Source organism: Penaeus japonicus, unplaced genomic scaffold (genome assembly GCF_977035675.1).
Source record: "Penaeus japonicus unplaced genomic scaffold, GWHDUDI00000001_assembly GWHDUDI00000034, whole genome shotgun sequence".
NCBI classification, from domain to species: domain Eukaryota; kingdom Metazoa; phylum Arthropoda; class Malacostraca; order Decapoda; family Penaeidae; genus Penaeus; species Penaeus japonicus.
Window position 1 is genome coordinate 11548395 of NW_028234436.1, and position 15000 is coordinate 11563394.

The 15000-nt window shown below is 39.1% G+C and overlaps 1 protein-coding gene across 1 annotated transcript in view; it reads right to left on the bottom strand.

The window, feature by feature from the left end:
* Positions 1-1522: 1522 nt before the first annotated feature.
* LOC122247342 (uncharacterized) overlaps positions 1523-15000 on the bottom strand; it is a 21533-nt gene continuing 8055 nt past the window's right edge. Inside the window, exons 2-3 of the mRNA XM_043006571.2 lie at positions 2669-2763; positions 1523-1609 (exon numbers count right to left, since the gene is read on the bottom strand). Coding sequence (XP_042862505.2) covers positions 1523-1609; positions 2669-2763 — 182 coding nt within the window. The remainder of the gene's footprint in view (positions 1610-2668; positions 2764-15000) is intronic.

The following is a 15000-nucleotide window of genomic DNA, read 5'->3' on the forward strand; positions in this document are numbered from 1 at the left end:
TGATTAAGATATATTGTACACAAAGACAAAACTGTAAATAGGGATAATTATAGTAATAGTTATGATAATTAAGGAAAATAATAACAACATTATCAATAGTAGTAATAATTGCACTTAAATACAATTATGTTTGTAGTACCAGTAGTAGTAGGATTAGGAGTAATAGTAGTAGTAGTAATAGTAATAGTGGTAGTAATAGCAGTAGTAGTAGTAATATTAGTAATAATAATAACAATTGTATTAGTAGTGGTAATAGTAATAGTGGTAGTAATAACAGTAGTAGTAATATTAGCAGTGGTAGTAGTAGTAATAGTGGTAGGAATGGTAAAAGTAGCAGTAATAGTAATAATAGTATTGTCAATAATAGTAGTAGTAATAGTAATAGCAGTAGTAGTAGTGGTAGTGATAGTAGTAGTAGTAATAGTAATAGTCGTAGTAATAGCAGTAGTAATAGCAGTAGTAGTAGTAATTGTAGTAGTAATAGCAGTAGTAGTAATAGTCGTGGTAATTGCAGTAGTAATAGTAGTAGTAGTAAGTAATAGAAGAAGTAGTAGTAGTAGTAGTAATAGCAGTAATAGCAGTAGTAGTAATTGTATTAGTAATAGCATTAGTAGTAATAGTCGTAGTAATAGCAGTAGTAATAGTGGTAGTAGTAGTAGTAATAGTCGTAGTAATAGCAGTAGTAATAGTGGTAGTAGTAGTAGTAATAGTAGTAGTAATAGCAGTAGTAGTAGCAGTAACAGTAATAGTCGTAGTAATAGTAGTAGAAGTAGTAGTAGATGTATTAATCGACAGAAAAGAAAACAAAGACCACAGTCCTTACACAACAACAGTGTTTCACAACTTCAGGAGGAAGTCTTCCTCTGCAAAGCTTGGCAACGACATGGCAGAGAACAGACTGCCAGAGAGCCATGGGGTTGACTGAATGAAATATCGCCTGTACATCTCATTCAACTTTTGGTTTATTGTAACTGATGATGATGATAATGATAATAATGATAACAGTAATAATAATGATAATAATAATAATAATAATGATAATAATGATAATAATAATAATAATAATAATAATAATAATAATAATAATAATAATAATAATAATAATAATAATAATAATAATAATAATAATAGTAATATTAATAATAATAATGACAACAATAATAATAATAATAATAATAATAATAATAATAATAATAATAATGATAATGATAATAATGATAATAGGAACAATTATTTTAAAAATATGTTATTACTACGAGTACTGCTACTAATGATAATAACAGTAATAATGATGATGTTAAAAGCAATAATTACAAGAAAATAACAATAACAACACTAACAATCATAACAATAATGATAATGATAATAATAACAATAAAGACGATAAGAAAAATAACAATTTCTCTAATATTGATAATAACGAATAAGAAGAAGACGAATAAGAAAAGAAGGAAAAAAGAGGAAACATGAATAGAATAAATACGAGGAGGAAGAGGAAGCCGAAGACACATAGAAAGGGGTGTTAATCCACTAATCCGAACACATAATCCTTTATATCCGACGGTTGAATCTCTCGCATCGTTTCGGACACGGGATAAGGATAACTCCCCTAGTTCGAATAGTATTTTGGGGGTAAGGGGAGTTATATACCTTAACGGGAGTTGACAAATACTTATCAAGCGAATGGTTGTGTTGTTCTTGTAGTTATGAATGGTTATATTGTTATCGTGTGTGGTTGTTTTTGTTAGTGTGGTTGTTCGTTTCCTTCTGTGTTGGCTTTGTTATTGATATTGATTACTTTTCGTCTGGTCTTTATTCGTTAATATATTTATTATTTTGTGGTTATTTGTTGATAATCTGTCCCTGTTTGTATGCTGTTATAACAGTTATTTAAATACCATTGTCATTTCTATCATAAATTCGCTTCAATCATTCCTCGTTTTCTAAATCATGAGCCCGTTTTCTTTTTTTACAATGTACTTACGTTTTCTATTAATCATAAATGGGGAGACTCATGAAGAATAATAAAACGAGTCAATATACAAGCTATTATGAATTAATCTAAGAAAGGGATATGAAGAAGCATTAACAAAAATTGTGTTTCTTCAACGCTTCCTTGCATATTCATTTTGTGAGTGAAAATTAAATTGCAGTGCTTAGCTCAGCTTTGTTAATTTGTATACACAGGCAGGGATGTATATTTATGTATATAAATGTATGCGTCCCCACGTGCATATTATAATAAACATGCACAATTATAATTAAAAGACCTCTTATGTGTACACTCCTGCATACACGCACGCGTGTCCATACATCTTTCCGTGTGTGCAATGATGTATATGCACATACACACTCACGCATACATACACATACACATACACACGCACGCACGCTTTCACAAACTAACAAACATACACACACACACACACACACACACATACATATATATATATATATATATATATATATATATATATATATATAGAGAGAGAGAGAGAGAGAGAGAGAGAGAGAGAGAGAGAGAGAGAGAGAGAGAGAGAGAGAGAGAGAGAGAGAGAGAGAGAGAGAGAGAGAAATTAATAAGTAATATCATATACCTTTACCTCTCTTTCCTTTGCTCTTTACTTGACGACAGAGAAAGAAAAACTATTTTTTTTATTTGTCTAACTTTATGACTATCCTTTGCTACGAGTTGACATATAGAACCAGCCTTTTCTACAACTCGATAATCAATAGCTGTAGCCATCTTATCTGACACAGATACTAGAAGGGATTATAAGATTGCTTTTCGTTCTTTATAGATTTGAGGGGAAACGGCTTTGGATCCCCTTTTTTTAAATGGAATTGTTTGTGGATTTTAGGGTATTTAGTTTTTTTTTATTATATGTAGCAATAATAAAAAATAAAAAACATTCAGTTTCGAAATATATAAAAATGTTACACTTTTCTAAGAAATTGTATTTATAGGCCTACCTTTTTCTATGATGGATCATGTCGATCTAATAATCGCATTTCCAAATAGATCCACTAAAATTTAATAAACTAGTCACTGTATCATGGACAATCCACCCATAAATATGCATTATATTCCGTTATTAAGTAATTTTTCGCATAACCCTGATGACAAACCAAGTAATTCAAAATAACTCAGTAAAGGTAGACAAAATTATTACCTTTTGGTCGGAAGTAATTATGCAAATTGTAATGATTCTGTTGTGTTGAACTCTGCAACCTAATTAGCATCAATACTATTTTTTTTTTATAGAATTCAATTCTTACGAATATAATTCCAGTCGTGATATCTTGTAAGTTACTAAACGTGGGATAAATCAGGGATTTTTTCTTTCTTTCTTTCTTTCTTTCTTTCTTCAATTTTCAGAAATCGTCAGCAGATTTTAACAGATGTCAATGATTATAAATCCAATATTGAACACTGCCTTATATCTGATGCCAACATTCTACGAAAGAGTGAAAGAAAGAGAGAGGGAGAGGGAGGGAGAGATAGAGATAGATAGAGAGAGACAGAGACAGAGACAGAGGCAGTGACAGTGACAGTGACAGAGACAGAGACAGAGACAGAGACAGAGACAGTGACAGAGACAGAGACAGAGACAGAGACAGAGACAGAGACAGAGACAGAGACAGAGACAGACACAGAGACAGAGACAGTGACAGAGACAGACACAGAGACAGTGACAGAGACAGAGACAGAGACAGAGACAGAGACAGAGACAGAGACAGAGACAGAGACAGAGACAGAGACAGAGACAGAGACAGAGACAGAGACAGAGACAGAGGCAAAGACAAAACAGAGACAGAACCATAGGCAAAGACAGAGACAAAGAAAAAAATGGAGACAGAGACACAGACAGAAATAGAGACAGACAGACAGTAAGGAAGACAGCCAGACAGATTTACAGGTAGTGATATTGTATATTTATCATCATATTTAGACAACATACCCAGTAGCGTAAGGTAAATGACCGAGTGGGAAAATCTGGACTAAAGACAGCGGCGATATAAAAACCCAATAACTATGATCAATATTATTGTTGTTCTTATTGTTATCATCGGTATTATTATCATTGTTATTATTATTATCATTATTTTTATAATCATCTTTATTATCACCGTTATTGTCATTAATATCGTTATCATTATTATTTTTTTATTATCATTATTACTGATATTATTATCAATATTGTTATTAGTATTGTATTGTTACTACTACTACTACTTTTATTATTACTACTATCATTATCATTATCATTTTATCGTTAACATTATTATTATATTATTCTCATTGTCATCATTGTTATCAATCTTATTATTCATGTAATCATAATCATTATGATTATTATCATTATTATTATCATTATCATCATTTTATCATCCTTATTATTACTGTAATCATTATTATCATGATTATTATCATCATTTTCATCATTACCATCATTTTATCATCCTTACTATTATTGTAATCATTATTAACATGATTATTACCATCATTATCATCATTACCATCATTTTATCATCCTTATTATTATTATAATCATTATTAACATGATTATTACCATCATTATCATTACTAATACTGTTACTATAATCATCATCACCCACATCCCCATCATTACAATTACCATCCTCGTTTGAAGCTTCGAATCCGCCCGCCAGGGAATCCGATCCTTTATTTAAGAGATTCGGGTCATATACCCACTTCATGCATTTATACTTTCAATTCTCTCCCTTATCGGGGCGAGTTCGAGAGCGGCATCTTCTTCCCACGTCATGGAGAAGCCCAAGCCAGTGCCACGGCGCATCCGAACGCCTGGATTCATTCATGGCACAGGAAAAACCGATGCTAACCTGAACAATGCATGTACTCTGTATTGATCAGCGCACCTAAGCAACAACAAGTGCTTGCTTCGGCACAAGCACGCAAGTCGGTGGCTGCAATTAGAAGAATAATATGGACCGGGAAAGCAACGTGAGGGAGGGAGGGAAGGAGGAGGGAGGGAGGGGTGAGGAGGAAGAGGAGGAGGAGGGGGAGGAGGGGGAGGAGGGGGGGGAGATGGGAGAAAATGTAAACAGGACGCGAGCTTGTCTGTGGAGCTGGAGCGAATATGCCCAGCGCGGGAGGGCAGGTCAGGTTTAAGAAGCGTTCGTTTCCCACTCAGCCTATCTGACTGCGGCCTCGGTTCCTGCACCACACCTGGAAACACGCTCTGCCGAGGGGGAAGGACTCTCGTCTCTCTCTCTCTCTCTCTCTCTCTCTCTCTCTCTCTCTCTCTCTCTCTCTCTCTCTCTCTCTCTCTCTCTCTCTCTCTCTCTCTCTCTCTCTCTCTCGCTCGCTCCTCGCGCAGGATTCCGCTTGCTCGGGAGATGGTGGGAGGAAGAGGAGGAAGGAGGTGGGAGTGGGGAGGAGGAAGTGGAGGTGGAGGTGGAGGAGGAGGAGATGGAGGAGGTAGGGGGTGGAGAGGAGGAGGAAGGAGGTTGGGGGTGGGGGGGAGAAGGTTGAGGAGGAGGAAGTGGAGATGGAGGAGGTGTAGAAGGAGGAAGTGGAGGTTGAGGTGGAGGAGGTGGAGATGGAGGAGGTGTAGAAGAAGGAAGTGGAGGAGATGGAGGAGGAGGAGATGGAGCAGAAGAAAGAGCAGCAGACGGAAGAAGACGGATAAAAGAGATAAGCGAACAAGAAAGAAGAAGGAGCTAGAGCAGAATAAAAGGAAGATAAGAAGAAGAAGAAGAAGGAGAAGAAGAAGAAGAAGAGGAGGAGGAGGAGGAGGAGGAGGAGGGCCGCCCGTCTGATCAGCACTGCACGCGGCGAGGTCCTTTGTGTGTGAGTCCTCCGTCGGGCAGAAGACCTCTCGCCCCCAACACACTCCCCCTGAATGGACGGTCAGCTAGCACTATCCCGGATCCCTTTCTCTCGATTTCTTTCCCTTTTTGTCTCTTTCTCATTAAGATAAAAGGGGAGAGAGGTGGAGAAAGAGAGAAAGGGAGAAGGGGGATGAGACGTATATGAGGGATTTGGATGGAGGAGGAGAGAAAGGAGGGAAAGAGTGAGAGGGGGGGAGGGAAGAATAAGAAAAGGAGGTAGATAGGGGAGGGAGTGAGGGATGAGAGATGGGAGAAGGAGGAGTAGAAAGAGAGAACGAAAGAGACAACTTAACGAAAAGGGAAAAAAAAAGAGATTGAGTTGGATAAAATAAACAGAAAAAAAGAAAAGAAAACAAGAGTCAGAAACAAACAAAAAAAGAGACACAGACAGACAAACAAACAAAACAGAGATATAAACTAAATGAAAACAAAAACAAGAGAAAGAGAGAAGAACCCCCATGATAACAAATACATCACAGGAAGACGATACACCCGAAGGAAAAGATTGACTCGCTTCTGCCTGACTGATCGAGAGGGGGTGGGCGTAGACCGAGGCTGGGTTTCGCTTGGTGTTCCGTTGGCCCTTGTAACAGGCTAGGGTTTAACGAAGAAGATGCGAGTAACGAAGTCAACGAGGAGGTTTGGATTCTACAGCGAAGATAATGGAGATGAGGATAACGAAGAGAGGACACAGCTGTTTCGGTTTTAGGGATAAGGCGACGGTATTTAATACGTTAGTATAAGGGATAAGGATGAGGATAAGCCAGATTTGCGGAGCTGATATAAGGGGATAACGAATGACCGAAAAATGAGGAGAGATATTTCGGTTTTACAGTGAAGATACACGTATAACGAAGACGTTTATGTTCCATTAGCGAAGATGTTGAGAATTAACGAATAACTCAATGACTTAACGAATTTAGAATAATAAAGAATGATTAAATTTGCATTTCGATCTGGCAACGAAGACGAAACAATAAAAGATATTTTACGAAAGGAAGTAAAAAAAAGTGTTTTGTTTCACACACGTTAGTCCCCACGCCCGTATACTTTCTCACGCCCACGTACGCGCTCGGATCCACGTACGCTCTCTACACCCACATGTAATCTCACGCCCACGCTTATTCTTGCGCTTATGTGCGTTTCATTACGCCCATAAAGGTCCTCCCACCCACGTATATCTCCGCCCACACGATTCAATTCGCACGCCTATATCCATTACTAAAGAGGAAGTAAGTGAATAGGAAGAGAAGGAAATTGAGAGGGAAGCAGAAAGATGAAGAGGAGAAAAATGAAAAAGAATGATGAAGAGAGAATAAAGAAAAATATGAAAAAACAAAAAAAGTTTTATAGACAACATACACACACACACACACACACACACACACACACACACACACACACACACACACACACACACACACATATATATATATATATATATATATATATATATATATATATATATATATATATATATATATATATATATATACAAGAGAAAACATTTAGAGAAGATATAAACAAAACTTATTTAGAGAAAAAATGTAAAGAGTAAACAAGGAATATACAAAGAAAGAAAATAATAATATATATAAAGGAGAAGAATAAAGGAGAGTAAGAAAACCGATATGAAGGGAAAAGAGACAGAAAAGAGAGACAGGAGATAGGACAAGAAAAACGATCGAAGGTGAATGAATAAAGGAAAATTGAGAGAAAGAGATAAAGTTGAAAAGAAATCAAGAGAAGGATAGAAAATTCAAGAAATTGAGAGAAAGATAAAAAGGAAGATAAATGAGAGACGGGGAGAAAAGACAAAGGAAAGAGAGAAATATAGTAGACAGAAAGAAGAGAAGGAGAGAAAGATAAAGAAAGGGAGAGAAAAAGAGAAAGAGGCAAGGGACGGCGTGGGTACGAAGGGTAGAGAAACAAGAAAATGAATAAAGTTGTGTTAAAGAGGAAAAGAAAATGAGAAGAGAGATTATTGGGATAGAGGGGGTGGGGAGGGAGAGTGGGGGGAAGGGTGGCCAGAGGAAGGGAGGGAGAAAAGGGTAGACACAGATAGATAGATAGAGGGAGAGGGAGAAAGAGAATGATAAATAGAGAGAGCAAGAGACACGGAGACAGACAGAGAGAGAGGGGGGGGGGGAGACAGAGAGAGATAGAGAGAGGGAGAGAGAAGGAGACAGACAGAGATAGATAGATAGAAAGAAAGTGAGAAAAAAGGAAACAGAGAGGGAGAGAGAAGAGACAGAGAGAGACAGAGAGAGAGAGAGAGAGAGAGAGAGAGAGAGAGAGAGAGAGAGAGAGAGAGAGAGAGAGAGAGAGAGAGAGAGAGAGAGAGAGAGAGAGAGAAGGAGAGCGAGTAAGAGAAAGAGAGAGAAAGAAAAAGAAGGAGAGAGAGAGAGGGAGAGAGAGAGAGAGAGAGAGAGAGAGAGAGAGAGAGAGAGAGAGAGAGAGAGAGAGAGAGAGAGAGAGAGAGAGAGAGAGAGAGAGAGAGAGAGAGAGAGAGAGAAGAAAAAGAGAGAGGAGAAAGAGAGAGGAAAAAGAGAGAGAGAGAGAGGAGAGAGAGAGAGAGAGAGAGAGAGAGAGAGAGAGAGAGAGAGAGAGAGAGAGAAGAAGAGCGAGTAAGAGAAAGAGAGAGAAAGAAAAAGAAGGAGAGCGAGTAAGAGAAAGAGAGAGAAAGAAAAAGAAGGAGAGAGAGAGAGAGAGAGAGAGAGAGAGAGAGAGAGAGAGAGAGAGAGAGATGGGAAGACGTATTGATTACACAGTGCATGAGCCCTACCTTACGTAACGCTGACCCCGTCTACACCACGTGAGCGTCACCCTCTCCCGTCACTCTCACAGGTGGTCACTCACTCACACTTAACTCTGACTCCTCCTTCCTCACACTCACTCACGCGAGGGTTACTCTCACTCGCCCTCTCGCAATCTCTCGAGCACTCTCCATTCACAAGGTTCTTCGGTGATTCTTTTTATTTTATTTATTTTTTTTTTTTTTTTATTCACTCTATTTTTTTTTTTTTCTTCTTCTTCTTCTTCTTCTTCTTCTTCTTCTTTTTCCTTTTTTTTTTGTATTCACTCTAATAAAATAAAATGAACATCAAAACTCGCTGAAGATATATTCTAAATCAGATTTTTTTTTTATTATTATTATTATTATTTCCCCCCCTTTTTTTTCTTTTTTTTAAATCACCAGTTTTACTTTAAAAGAAAACACAGTCTGATGAGTCATTCAGATGTGCTACGTACTTCATGATCTACACAGATGTCTCTCACTCACCAGGATGAACATTTGGTCACGAGAGAACACTTGTGTTCATTCTTACAGGAATCGTTGTACACGAATGAACATTAAGTCATTCATTAGATTAAGACTAATAGATACTCGCTTGGAATTTTTATTATAATTGTTTTTTTTTTCTTTTCTTTCTTATAATTAGTGCCTTCTTCTTCTTCTGTGATTATTATTATATTTATTCCTGTTTTTTTGTTTTTTTTAACTATTGGTTATGCATTATTAATAAGTTTTGTGATTCGCTAATGGCTATCTATCATTGGTGGAGGTTATAATTCGCTTTTCGACGACTGTTATAAAGGTTTTTGGTTTTATCTTTCTTGTCTGCTTTAAAAATAAAGACAAACAGTTAAGAAAGTCGTTTTGTAAAGGCAAGTCCACTCATACTTAAGCTGCATATAAGCTTTTATTCCTGACAGCTGCTCGAGTTGACACTTGCGCAAATGTCATTCACCAGTCCGGTAAGGCAAGAGATCCCCCCATCCCCCTCCCCCTCGCCATCCCCCCTCCCCCAAGCCATCCCCCCTCCCCCTCGCTATCTTTCCTACCCCTCTCCCTCTCCCTCCCTCCTCCCCCTCGCCATCTTTCCTCCCTGGTGCTACCCCTCTCCCTCTCCCTCCCCCCTTCCCCCTCGCTATCTCCCCACCCCTTCCTCTCCCCCTCCCCCCTCCCCATCATATCCCCCCCTCCCCCTACCCTTCATCCCACCCATTCAGAACCATACTATCATTTATAAATAACTTTTTATTTTTTTAATCAATTCATCTGTTTTAATCCACCACATCGTATATTATATATCGTATATCATATCATGCCGGTGTCACATGATACTAAATAATCACCTTAATCTTATTTGCATTTCTCTTATCATTTTCTGAAGTAAACATGATAGCTTGGCGATGTGTGTGTGATCATATACATTTATATATATATATGTATATATATATATATATATATATATATATATATATATATATATATATACATATATATATATATATATATATATATATATATATATATCATATATATATTTATTATATATATACATACATATATATTATATATATACTATATTCATTTCTCTTCTCTCTCTCTCTCTCTCTCTCTTTACTTTTTCTTTTTTTCTTTCTTTCTTTTTTTCTTTTTCTTCTTCTTCTTCTTCTTCTTTTCTTCTTCTTTTCTTCTTTTTCTTCCTTTCTTTCTTCTTTTTTCCTTTTTTTATTTTTTTATTGCGCTCATAATATACAGATTAACTACATATGTTGGATGCCATTACCTATGATGACATGGGTGTGAGTGTGTCAGAATTTGAGAAAGTCTGAGAGTGTATTTGTGTATTTCATAGAGAGTTATTGGGAGGAGAGAAGTGGCTTTAAGAGTGTCTGTGTAAGTGTTACAGTGAAACAGTGACTAAATAAAGTGTATCAGTGCTTCAGTGTTTGTCTTAAGTGTTACAGGGATTTATGGTCTGTTTTAAGTGTAACAGGAATTCGATGTCCGTAGAGTTGTAACAGTGATTTGATGTGTGGATCAGTTACGGTGGTTCAGTGTTTGTAGAAGTGTAAAAGGGATTAGCTGTGGTTGCAAGTGGTAACAGTGATTCAGTGTCTGCTTAAGTTTAACAGTGATTTGGCGTCCGTATATGTCACCCACCTTTATTTTCCACTTCCTCCTCCCTCCCTTCGTCCTTCCCTCCCTCCCTCCATCCCTCCATCCATCCATTCATCCATCCATCCACCCATCCACCCATCTTACCTTCCTCCATCCCACCCATCTTCCCTCGCTCCCTCCCACCTTCCCTCCCTCCCACCGACCTTCCCTCCCTCCCTCCCTCCCTCCCTCCCACCTTCCCTCCCTCCCTTCCTCCCTCCCTCCCACCTACCCTCCCTCTCTTTCTCTCTCCCTTTCTCTTTCACGGCCCGTTTCGTCAGCCCTTGAAGACAAAAGCCTTAAGGCCCAAAACACTAAGTTTATCAACGGACATAAGAGCCCTCTTGAATCACGGTTAAGGGGGGGGGGGGGGAAGAGGAGGGTACTTCGCACGCGAGGGATGGAGGAGAGGTAAGGGAGGGGAGGGTGGGAGGGAGGGAGGAGGGATAGGGACAGGGGGGAAGGAGGGATGAGAGGGTAGGTGCGAGGGAGGAGAGAGAGTGGAAAGGATGGGAAGGAAGGGAGAGGAGAGAACGGGAGGAGGGGGGGGGAGGGAGGACGACAGGAGGGGAAAAGGAGAGGAAGGGATAGATCGAGAGATGAAGATGGGAGGGAAGGATAGAGGAAGAGGAGAAGACGGGAGGGAAGGATAGAAGAAAAGGAGAATAGAGGGAAGAGGAGAGATAGAGATATAGCAAAGAAGGAAGGAGAGAGGGGGGGAGAGAAAGGAGAGGGGGGGTGAGAGAGGATAGGAGGGGGGGAGGAAAGAAAGGTTGGAAACAGCTTGTACTTCCGGCTAAAGAGAATGAGTTTGTATGTTTGTGTGTTTCTTAATGAAATTCTATGTTTGTTGATCTGTGTGTGTGTGTGTGTGTGTGTGTGTGTGTGTGTGTGTGTGTGTGTGTGTGTGTGTGTGTGTGTGTGTGTGTGTGTGTGTTGTGTAGACTACAATTAGTAGGCGACATAGACAAATAGATAGATAGATAAAAATAGGTAGGGGGGGGAGGTGGAGGAGGACAAGTAAAAGAATAACAAAAAGAAACAGCAGAAGAAGAAAGGGAAAGGGAGGAAGAAGAAATAAATGATAATGATGATAATAATGATGATAATCATAATAATGATAAAGATAATAATAATGACAATAGTAATAATAATAATAATAATAATAATAATAATGGTAATAATAACAAAAATAATAATGATAATAATAGAAATAATAATAATGATGATGATGATGATGATGATAACAATAACGATGATAATAATAATAATAATAATAATAATAATAATAATAATAATAATAACAATAACGAGGATAATAATTATAGTAATGATATCAATTATAATAATGACAATAGCAATAATAATCATAATTACATCACTAACACCATTATCATCAACAATATTGATATGAATAATACTAATGATACTAATGATAATAACAAGAATAAAAATAACAACAAATACAATAACAATAACAATAAAGATGATTAAGAATAAGGAAAAGAAGAGGATTAAGGATAACTAATGATAATAATGATAACAAGGATAATAGTAATAATAACAATAATAATAACAAAAAGAAAAGACCTAAAAAAAGGGAAGTAGAAGGAGAAGAAGAAGAAGAAGAAGAAGAAGAAGAAAGAGATGAAGAAGGGATAAGAATTAAAATAAGAATGATAAAAAGAATGAGAAGACAGCCTATCCCGGGCCAGCCTCCTCCGCCCGCCTCCTCTCGCTGTGCCTTTCGGAGTCTCTCACATCCCTCGGATTCTCTCTCTCTCTCTCTCTCTCCTTCTCTCTCGCTCTCTCTCTCTCTCTCTCTCTCTCTCTCTCTCTCTCTCTCTCTCTCTCTCTCTCTCTCTCTCTCTCTCTCTCTCTCTCTCTCTCTCTCTCTCTCTCTCTTCTCTCTCTCTCTCTCTCTCTCTCTCTCTCTCTCTCTCTCTCTCTCTCTCTCTCTCTCTCTCTCTCTCTCTCTCTCTCTCTCTCTCTCTCTCTCTCTCTCTCTTTCCTTCGCCCATTTCCGCGGTTTTCTCTTTCCTCTTCTTCTGGGTCTTATTATTATTATTTTTTTTTTTTGTTCTTTCGTTTTTTCTCGTTTTTTTTTCATTTTTTCATCCTCTTTTTTGTCGTCATTTTTAATATTATCATAATTTTTCTTTTTCTTTTTCTCCTTCTCCTCCTTCTACCTTCTTCCTTCCTCCTCCTTCCTTCCTCCCTCCTACCTCCATCTTCCATCCTCTTCATCCCCATCCTCCCTCTCCATCTCCCCTTTCCCCCTTTCCCCTTCCCCTTTCCCCCGCCCCCCATCCCTCTCCCTCCCTCTCCTCTCCTCTCCTCCCCCCCTTTCCATCCTTCTCCCTCCCTCTCCCGCATTTTAAAGAGAGGCTGAGCGGGCGACACGAAATGCTGGAAAAAAAACATCTATGCACCTCTCGTAAACCGCCATTGTAGAGGGAAAGTCGGCCAGGCGCTGTCATGCACATGCGCAGACGCTTCTCGACTGTCATTTGACCTACATTCCCTCCTCTACTTGACTCATTTACCCATATTAACGGGAGGGAGAGAGAGAGAGAAAGAGCGGGGGACAGAAAGAATATATATATGCTTTTATTAGCATGCGTTGATGACTCTTTTGTTGTGATGAAGCGTTACTCATATAAATATTTTCGTTTGGGTCTCCTCTTTTTTTTTCCCCATCTCTCTCTCTCTCTCTCTTTTATCTCTATCTCTCTTCGGTCCTTACTTCTATCCTTGATTTCTTTTTCTCTTCTCTTTTTTTCTCTATCACCGCGACTGGCCTATATGTCCCGCTAACGTTCCTGAGAGAATGTAAAGATGTATGACCAACATCCCAAGACTTTAAGGTTATGGCAGTACAAATGGGGCTCGCGTGTTCTCGCGGGCCGACGCCGCCGCCCACACTACAATATTGACTAAACAATCTCGGGGCTTGTATGTGTGTGCGTGTGCGTGTGCGTGGGTGTGTTTGTATGTGTGTATGCTTGTGATTGTATAGGTGTGTGGTTATAAGGATATGTTTATGTATGGTGGGGATATGTATCTTTGTGTGTGTGTGTGTGTGTGTACGTGTGTGTTTGTGTTTGCGTGTGTATGAATCAACTGGTTGGAGAAGGAATACGGAAATACGACCTTTACGCACACACACACACACACACGCACACAAACACAACACACGCCGTCGGCAGTCGCTCCCCCTCCCCACCCACCCACCTTACAATGAAAAAAACAACAACAACTAAACCTCTTTATTCTTGATAAGTCATTAGATAAAGAAAACAAGAAAAACGAATTACACTACATAAAATAACGAAGGAGAATAAAATACGTTTTTCTTTCGATGGTAAAACAGGAAACAAAATCTCGCAGACGAATGGACGGAGGGGCGGAAGGAAAGAGGGAGGGAGAGAGGGAGGGGTGGAAGGAAGGAGGGAGGGAGGGAAGGAGGAAACGAGAGAGATAGAGGGAGGAGCGGAAGGAAGGAGGGAGGGAGAGAGGGAGGGGTGGAAGGAGGGAGGGAGAGAGGGAGGGAGGGAAGGAGGAAAGGAGAGAGATGAAGGGAAGGAGAGAGATAGAGAGAGGTGCGAGAGGAAGGAAGGACGGAAAGACATAGAGAGATAGAGAGATGGAGGGAAGGAGAAAGATAGCGAGATAGAGGGAAGGAGAAAAATAGAGATATAGAGGGTGGGAGGGAAGGAGAGAAATAGAAAGATAGAGTGAAGGAGAAAGATAGAGAGACAGACAGAGGGAGAGATCAGAAGGAGAGAGACAGATAGAGGGAGGGAGTGAGATAGAGGGGGACATCTCAGCGAGGAAAACCTAAATACCCACATGTATTGATGTCCTGAGAGCTAGATACTAGGTCACTCGGCTCCGGATACCTACTGCCGTATCATTTATTAACCGAAGTCTTATGTCACTGAATGTTAGGCGGAGTGTTATTGAACCCCGAGGAGATCGAGACACGGTGGTGACGCTTCCTTGTGTGTCTGTTTGTGTGTGTGTGTGTGTGTGGGTGTGGGTGTATGTGGGTGTGGGTGTGGGTGTGGGTGTGTCTGATTGTGTGTGTGTGTGTGTGTGTGTGTGTGTGTGTGTGTGTGTGTGTGTGTGTGTGTGTGTGTTTATGTGTGTGTGTTTGTGTGTGTGTGTGT